Source organism: Alligator sinensis, unplaced genomic scaffold (assembly GCF_000455745.1).
Source record: "Alligator sinensis unplaced genomic scaffold, ASM45574v1 scaffold79_1, whole genome shotgun sequence".
Taxonomy (NCBI): domain Eukaryota; kingdom Metazoa; phylum Chordata; order Crocodylia; family Alligatoridae; genus Alligator; species Alligator sinensis.
The window spans coordinates 783,338-792,916 of NW_005842706.1; the positions used below are offsets into that span (position 1 = coordinate 783,338).

At 43.3% G+C, this 9,579-nt stretch overlaps 1 protein-coding gene across 1 annotated transcript in view; it reads left to right on the plus strand.

Moving 5' to 3' along the window:
• Positions 1 to 7,125: 7,125 nt before the first annotated feature.
• LOC102376568 (olfactory receptor 6N1-like) overlaps positions 7,126 to 9,579 on the plus strand; it is an 8,252-nt gene continuing 5,798 nt past the window's right edge. Inside the window, exon 1 of the mRNA XM_006034122.1 lies at positions 7,126 to 8,034. Within this exon, the coding sequence (XP_006034184.1) occupies positions 7,126 to 8,034 (909 nt within the window). The remainder of the gene's footprint in view (positions 8,035 to 9,579) is intronic.

The window sequence follows — 9,579 nt, forward strand, 5'->3', positions numbered from 1 at the left end:
CTCTACGAACCAGATTTTCCAGGATACAAGACACATCCATCCAAATATAAAATTGCAGGGGAAAAAGTTTAAGATAAATTTGATTGCATTTTGATCAGTTGGTATTTACAATGTTTTCACTTATTTTTCAGCATTCATTATTTTACATTATGTAGCTCTGGCCCATACAATCCACTTTAATTTTAGACCTCTTTTTCCTGTGTGATTTAGGAGCCTTACGTCCCATTTTCAAAAGTGGCCAGATCTAAACAAGAAGGACTTGATGAATACAGGACAGAGAATGACTTAACGCTCCTTACCAAGTGCAGGAGTGACCCCTGTATGTTTTAAACACAAGTGGGATCCTGTGTTCCAGGCTCTTCAACTTTCTTGAAACATTTCCCAAAGTATTATTCATTAAAAGTTTTGTTTTCTGGAGGCCTTGAGGTGATTGGTTTTTTTCCCTCTATGCTTAGTAAAATCCATAAGGACCTAATTAAAGAGTTAGGAACTGGCTGCATGTGATGTGAAAGCTGTTAGCACCCTGAGAAAGTATTTTAGAGATAATAGACAATGGAAACAACCTCAGCGGGATTCTCCAGTCTCTATGCTCACTAGCAATAAACAGAACTCAAATAAAGAAGGACCAATGCAAGAAGCAAAAACTATTGCCTCAGTCTGTCCAATGAGAGGTAAAAGTTGCATAAGCAAAGTTTTGAGATACTTTTATTTGCTGGTCTTGCTTTTAATTGAAGATGGTTTTCCAGTGATGGGAGAAACAACCTTCGCAAAGGTCCAGAATCTGATGCCAGTGAAATGTATGGGACAAATTCTCCATCGGATACTGGCAGAGATCAATGGACAGGAATACTGAAACCAACTGCTGACCAGACTTGAGTAACAAGTATACTGTATAAAATGAGAGGAGAGGTGATCCACTGGATCATTTGAGAGAAAAAATCTTTATTTTTCTTGATGCATCTTGGTAATCAAGCACAGTGGGAAGGGTCAAATGCTTAATCAGAAAAGGAAAAAAGAGAGTTGAGGTCTTCTACATTCCACACACTAGGCTAGATTTGCAAAGAAGTCCGAGATGCCCGGGCAGGGATTTTCAAAGATACAGATAGCAATTAGATGCCCAAGTCTACTGACTTTCAATAATAACATCTAAGTCTGATATAGTACTTTTATTGCCATTTGTTTGAGATGTGAAATCTGAAACACAGTAAAACAGAAGGGAAGTTACCCAAGTCACTCAACAGACAGTGGCAGAACAAGAAAAAGAACCCAGGAGTCCCCATTCCCAGACCAGTGTGCATCCATTCTCCCCTGGACTTTCTTGGGGAGGGAAGCCCTGGTTGAGTTGCCTTGTTATAATAGGGCGTCAAACTGAACACTTCTGACAATGGCACCCATATCTGGCTTTTCTGAGGTCTTGATGATGCAAAGAGTTATGCGTGTGCTGAGAGATTTAGTTCGATTCAGGCGAATGTGTGAAATTCTGCCCCACTGAAGTCAATAGCAAAATTCCCATTGATTTTAGCGAGACCAGCTTTTCTCCCAATAAGACTGCTCCATAAGTGTTAAATTACTGAGATACCTGCTGGTTTAAGGCATATGGGTGGATTATTCAAAGAAGCCTAAGACAGATACGTGCCAAGTCATTTGGTATGTAAATTCCCAAATCCTCCAAGCAGGAAAGGTGTGTTATAAATCCCAGGAAAAGTTAAAAAGCTTGTGGGTCTCTGCTGTATTCGGTAGCCATGCTTGTAGATGGACCACCACTTTCTACAGCATCATAAAGTCACAGAAGAGCTATAAAGCAGCACCCCATAGTGGTAAGAGAACTAGAGACCTCATTTCTAGACCTGCCTCTCCCCCTAGCCTGCAGGGTGACATTGAGCAAGTCATTTCCCCTTGATCTCCCTGGCTCTTATGAGGAATGAAGCTCTTAACCTTCTTCCAAAACATTTTGAAGAGCGCCAGATAAGAGATATGGATTGTTTTAATTTTTCCTTGTGCTCCTCATGACTGTCCAGGTAATTCAGTGATGCAGGATCATATCATAAATCACTCATACCATGCCAAAACCATGATCTTCAAACAAGCAGTCTTCTCCCTCTTTTTCCAACCAACACTCCCATCCTGATTTCTGATTTGATCACAGCAGGTTTGCTATGCATTGTTCTCTCTGGTTTAGGGTGTTTATCCTACTACTGGGACAAACCTAAGAGCCTGGCATCTGTTGCTAAAACACATACCCCTTACAGAGCTGCTGGGTTTGTACTATTCCCTGGGGCCTCAGTATCAAGGCACCAATTATTGCCAGGGTCTCTTCAGTGACAAACACCCAGGGTCAGAGCCCTTATATAGGTCAGTAGAGGGTGGGCTTCATCAGTAGAAGCAGATTTCCCTTCCCTCTAGTTTAGAAACCTGGCTCACCAAGGAAGACTATTTACTTCGCTTCTGTCCCGACTTCTGTCCCAACTTTACTTTATTTTTAACTCCCTCTTTCTTCTTGAAAAGCTGAACACACAAAGGTGATTAAGCAGTGGTTCTCTCATGTATTGTCTGCCCATTGTTTGTCTGAATCTTTATGACAGAGTCTTGTCACCTCACAGAATTAAATTTTACTTGAATTATTTTAAAATGTCTTTCTTCCTTTTGTAGTAGCTTTGGGAATTTGTGAGAAGCAAGGTGTTTTTTGTTTTGTTTTGTTTGGGGGGGGGGAAGGGGGTAATATCTTTTTGGACCAACTGAATAATTGGGAGAGATCTTGTCCATTTCTTTCCAAGACCAAAAGAAGGACACTGTGCCCAAAAGCTTGTTTAACATCTCTCCCAGGTAGACAGTTGGCCCAATAAAAGATGCAAGCAAAAACCCCTCAGTTCTTTTTTTAATTCTATGAGATTCTAATGAGGTTCATGTAACTGTTTCTGTCTGATTGCCTTTTTTTTTTTTTTTTAACTTTCTCTTATATTTCATACAAACCACATCTGAATGCTGACATTTGTAATCATATAGACACTGTCGGTTTGCATGAATGCTTTCTAACCCATAGGGTTAAAGGCTAAAAGGCAATTTTAAGAATGCTAGGTAATAATGGGTTGAAAATTGTTTTTAAGTAAAGTTGCCAGCTGATTTGTATGCAAATTTTGGATAAATAACTGAAATAATGAAATGTTATTTCCCCATAAATATTTCTTCCAAGCCTGTTCAGATCATCTTGTTATGAGTTTGCATTTTTATGTAATAACTTATTAGTCTTACTTTCACTTTTACATAATGAAAGTCTTATTGCATAGTTCATCATTTATGAAGGTCCTGCTTAATCACATATAGCCCTAAGCCTTCAAAAAGAGCACCAAATATACAACTTTACTCACGGAATTTGACTCCTGTTCATACAATCCGGAGATTATCACCTATTTCCTGTTAGGATAAGTCTCTATTTCATGAGAATGAGTCAAATGAATTGCCTGTGGAGTATGCATAGGTAGGATCCTGTTGGCAGGGTTGGAAAACATTTTTGTAAATGCTACTCCAAGAAGCACATCCATCCAAAAACTAGGCACGATCCTTTGACCCAACGACTTCAACACATGCTTAACTTCATATTTCAAGGATAGCACAGTGCATAAAGTTAAGCACGTCTATAAATAATCTTATTTCTCAACAAAACAGATATATTAATCATATCTAGGTATAGGACTACATTACCAAATATATTTATTTAGCCAAAGGAATTACTGATAGAATGTAAAGGGACTTAAAATTAATGGGTGAATAAATAGGTATAATCAAAATAAAATAGTACAACACAGATTACTGTATTGATAATTGTTTTATCCTTATTTTACAGTGATGCACCAATGTCTAAGAGAGCAAGACATTAAGAATACTGTATCTATATTTCCCTGCTGCAGTGACTCCCACGGTAGGATTTACAAAGGAGCTATCTACTCCTAATCCAAGTCTTTGGTTAATCCCCTTCAGAATGCAATAGTTTTCCACAAGGGAAGATAAAATTACTGGGTTCTCCATAGCAATTTGAACAATCTTTTCAAACACTGATCTGAAGGATGCACCAGCAGTCTCACTGTAGGGCATGCAAAAGATGTTACCACTCTTAGTCTCTCCCCAACACAACTACTCTTACAAGATAGTTTGTGCCAAAGGTGCTAAATTTAGTGCACTGAAGTCCGGGGGATTGATTTGAAATTATTAAAAGGAACTTGATGTGGAGAAATAATAAGTCATTATCTTCCCAAACCAGATCCCCTTCTCATGTCCAAAGGTCTGTGTCCTAAAACCATGGGCAGAGAGAGTCACATGTGACACCTTATAAGTTTTCCGCTGAAGGTTTTAGTTGGATTTTTTTCTTGTTTTCAACAGCTCTTTCATCATATTGCGGGGCGGGGGGGGGCGGGGAGAAGGGGTGGATTCAGGACATTGTGTGAGTTTATGTGATGGGTGTTCAGTATTTTCAGCTATGTTTGATTTAAAACTTGCCTCTTTTGGACAAAAAAGGTTCAGTTTTTGGTTTGTGAATCATTGATAGAAAAGAGACATTTTCAGTAGGAAAAAAACCCTTGTTTTAAATGTCTAACATGTTGATAAAATATGTATAAAGGAATGTTTTGATCAGGAAATAAAACAAAAACAGAACAGTTTTCCAACCACCTCCAGCTAGTCCTTGCCATGGGAGCTGGATGTACTACCTGGTCCTGTTCACTACTAATCATTTCAGCTTCTACAGAGCTGCTCAGGAACAGATTCCAAGAGATTTCATTCTGTCACTGGCCACGGCACTTGCAACACGAGTGGAGCAAATCCAAGAGCACTGGAGCTGGTGGACAAAACTAATTAAAACCTTATTCCACCAGCTCCTCCCTTTGGGGCAATATTCTATAGTAGAGAGGAGACTTTTTTCTAAGATTTTGGGCATTGTTTGGAGGGAGTCTGGTGGAGAGAGAGAAAAATTTACAGTCTAGGAGCCTGTGGGATCTCCATCTCTTTCAAAATCTCCCTCAGAAATTCTACTGAAATGGCATTAAAAGATGATCCATTTTCCTGTTGTAGGGCAGATGGGATTTTAAGGCTCTAGACCCCCAGCAGCAAATATATTTTTTCCTTCCCAGTGAAGTCTTTTACACCTTTGAAGAATAGGCAAATGTGGATAGCTGCAGTGAGAACTTCCTAGATACAGAAGACTAGAGAGACAGGGTGTGTTCATATTTATATCCCTCAGCCCATCCCTGCTTTGTCTCCCTGGCTCATTCCCTTCTTGGCCTCTCTGCCAGAGCCATCACCCTTGGGAGCCAATTAGTGCTGAGGGCAATGACTTTGGGATCAATGACAGGAAATATTGACCAAGTCCATGGACTTTCTTGGACTAAGACCACTAAACAGTCACCTGATAGCAAAGAACAGAGGCACCTTGAGCCAATCTCTCAGATACAAACACTGGGATCCAGTTATTTGGAGTTTCATATTTGACTTAAATTCACCCCTGTTAACAAGCTCTGACTACTAATGACCCGAGTTCAGGACATTTCCCCAGGGTTGTGAGCTTTGTTCCTTCCCAAGAGACCTTGTTACCAACACCCATAAAGGGAAATATACCCATTAATTAACCTCATATGCTCTGGGCAACAAAAGGGGGGGGGGAAGCAGTGTGAGGGGGTAAGACAAGAATTTGCAGCTCTTCCACACCAGCTAGAAACAATGGCTGCCACAATCCCTTAGTCTGTGCCAGGGGGCTGGGGTGAACATTGGGGTTGAGGAGACATCAGGCCAGGTTCTCTGCTCATGCAAACTGGGACAGCTCCAGAGGAGCCACTTCGCACCCTGGGGAAATTAGACCTCATTATAAGCTGTTCATCTGAATGGCACTGCCCCGTGTCCTCAGAAACCCCCAGCACTCCCGATACACCCCTTCCCCCTGAGCAATATCCCTTGTTTTCCAAGGGCTGAGTATGTGAAAAGATTATTCCTACAAGGCACCATTAAAAACTCAAGACTCCCTTTTGTCCCCATGACCTGCCAGATTCCCAGGCACAAGGAGAACTTCTTCAGTCTTTGAAACACATAGTGAAGTGGTTCCTCCCTTCCATGAATCTGGTGGGAATTCTCCAAGAGGCCTCGGAGGGAGACAAAGCACTGGGCCAATGTTCTGTTCCTATTTTTGGGACTCTATGGGTCTACACCCTACTTTACTGTAGGTGCCTACACGGCACATGAACAGCCATGTGAACTGCAGTTTGTCCCCCAGAGTTTCAGATACCCCTGAAGGCCTATCTGCTTGAGGTAAAACAGTGGAGGAGGAAGGGTGACTTCCCCACCTTTTGGCCCAGTCATTGAGTGCTTAAGGCACTTGCCCAGGGATCAGAAGAATCAGGCTCTATGCCCCACTCCTCATGCAGAGGGTGCCTGAACCTGTATCCCTGCAAGGTGTTTTAACCAACATGGGACAGGCATCACCCAGGGCCTTCTCAAGCCCATCTTGAAGCTCCCCAGTGCACTCTGCATTTAATTTGTGTTGGATAAACAGCACTGGGAAAGTTTCTTCCCTGTACTAGACCCTAGGGCCCTCTCCCTTCCAGAAAGCATACATTTAATTGAGCTCCCCCTTTGCTTTGACTTGCTCTTTTCCTCCTGGTCCCATATATCCCCCCCGTCCCAGCTGTTCAGTGGGCAGGTACAAGAGGAGGGCTGAAGAAGGGTTGGGTTAACCCATTGGCCTGGGCATTCTAGGGCTTTGCTGGGAAACAATAGGTGCAGGTTCCACCCCTCTCCTCCAGGTGAGGAGAGAGAGAACCTAGGTCTTCTGTTCCCTAGGCGAGTGCTTTAACCACTAGACTAATTGGGAAGGCCCTTGCCTTCCTCCTTCTCCCACTTCTTCTGCAACTAAAATAGTGAGACTTATCTAGCCCTGCATGAATACCTGGACAATCTTATTTCGCCACACAGCTGCCCAGCCAGATCATAGACCTACTGGCACTTTTTTCCTCCCTAACGTTCTGACTGATTAAATATACCCAACCTAAGTTCAAATTGGTGAACTTAAAATGAGGCTTGTCCTTCCTAGCAGTATAATGAGAATTTCTCCACCTTTCCAGCATTCAGACCCCTCCCAGCTAGGAGATGGGTGCTAGCAACTGGACCCTAGTAACCGAGTTCATCATCCTGGGCTTCCCTAATGCCCGAGAGATTGAGCTGATCCTCTTTGCGGTCTTTCTCCTGATGTATGCCTTGACCTTCACTGAGAATATAGTCATCATCCTAGTCATTGGCATGGACTATCGCCTCCACACCCCTATGTACTTCTTCATCAGCAACCTCTCTGTTCTAGAGATTGGCTACACTACTGTCACTGTGCCCAAGATGCTGGCCAACATTGCCATTCAGTCAAGGACCATCTCCATCACCGGCTGCTTCACCCAGCTCTACATCTTCTTCTTCCTGGGCTCAGCTGAGTGCTTTCTGCTAGCAGCCATGGCCTATGATCGCTACCTGGCTATTTGCAACCCACTTCACTATACTACCATGATGGACTGGCGGGTTTGTGTGAGGCTGGCCCTGGGGTCCTGGCTAGGTGGTTTCCTAGCACCAGCTGTGCCAACTGCCTTTATCTTCCGCTTGCCCTTCTGCGGCTCCAATGTCATCAATCACTTCTTCTGTGACTCACCGCCACTGCTGGAGCTCTCGTGCCGGGACATCTTTGAGATTGAAGTGATCAATTTCATGGTGGACACAGCTGTGCTGCTCAGCTCCTTCGTCCTCACCATGGTGTCCTACATCTTCATCATTGCCACCATCCTACGCATCCCCACTGCTGAGGGGTGCAGCAAGGCCTTCTCCACCTGTGCCTCCCACCTCACCATCGTCACAATGTTCTATGGCACCACCATCTTCATGTGCATCCGCACCAAGACCATCCAGGCCTTTGACTTCAACAAGGTGGTGTCCGTCTTCTATTCCGTGGTCACTCCCGTCATCAACCCCATCATCTACAGCCTGAGGAACAATGACATCAAGCAGGCAATGAGGAAGGTACTGCTGCGCAAAAAGGATTTCCTCTCCAAGTAAGCTGGGCTTGAGGTGCACCAGGAAAAGTCCAGCTGGTCTGGGAGAAATAGGTCCCTATGTATTGCCTTTCAAATGCACCAACCACTGCAATATCAATGCACCCCAGGTAGCATCTTCACAGGGGAATAATGAAATTGGGCTTTCAAACCTCACTCGGGTTTTATGCAATCCAGGTGCCTAACTCCAATACAACCTACTGAAAATCCAAACGCAGCCCTCCCTTTAATTTTAATGGAGTTGCCCAAGCAGTAGTTCAAGGCACTACTTGTCTGCATGCATATATAGTCTTCTGGGGAGTTGAATTACAAACCCCCTGCTATTCCCAATTTACTGAAAACCTTTGCAAAGAGCTCTAGTATGCCAGCAATACAGGATTCTTTAGAGCAGAGCATTTTACAAGTAAGAGTCCCTCAGTTTAGTACCCATTAACCGGAGTACCACAAAACATTTATTTTGCATATGCTTATTTCTCAAATTCTGCATTGGTATATTGTCTTTTTCCTTAGTTTGCCAATTGATAGATATCTAAATTTTCATAGGTTGCTATCTATATTTATCTCTACATCAATTTATACCATTATCTATACCTGTTACTAGTGTGCGGGCCAGGAGCGATCCAGGGCCCTTTTTTTGCGCCACGGGCTGTGGCCAGCAGCCCGGACACGCTGGGTCGGAGAAAGCAGGCGACATGCTAGAATTAGGCACGGACACGTAATGGTTGATTCAAGATTGTTTACTTACACCGTAGATGGTCGCGGTGTAGGCTGGACAGTTTCCCAGGTAAAGCTCCGCTTAAATTCTCGTTTGAGGACTTGGACAAAAACTCTCACTCACACGGAGTTGTCGAGGCTCCGTGGATCCTTTTTTGCGTGCAGGGAGAGGGGTACGTCGAGGATTGCGCTCGGCGACGGGGAGAGGCTAGAGGCTGATCAGACCTCTGTTGCCTTCTTGAAATACGCTAGGTCCAATAGGCTCCGCAGCGCTTAGAGATCTTCACAAGACGTGAAGTCTCCTCCTCCTGATGTTCGTGGAGTCCTCCAACTTGGGCGGAAACCACTCAAGTTTTTTATACGGCTAGCAAGCCAATCACTAGCCGCCACGTGGGAATAATTTAGAAACAGCCAATAGCGGGGCACAAATTTAAATACAAATGGCGGGAACTCCTTGCAACGTGCATTTCTATGCTGCGAAGAAGAAATGCAACCTGCAAAGAAAGCTTCAAATTGGCGGGAAAATAATTCAGTGGTGCCAAAGCACACACAAAACAAAAATCACACCCTTGGGTTGTGACATCCCCCCTTGCTGAAGGCACAGCTGAATTATGCTGCATACTCATTATTCGAGTGATTCAGAGTTCTATCACGAGTCATCAAACAAACAAACAAACAAACACAAAACTTATTAACATAAAAGTTCGTTCTCCTGGGATTAAATTAAACAATAACCAACACAAATACACACACATAATCAGATTCATAACAAAACTGCACGATCAGGGCTTCAGTGGGC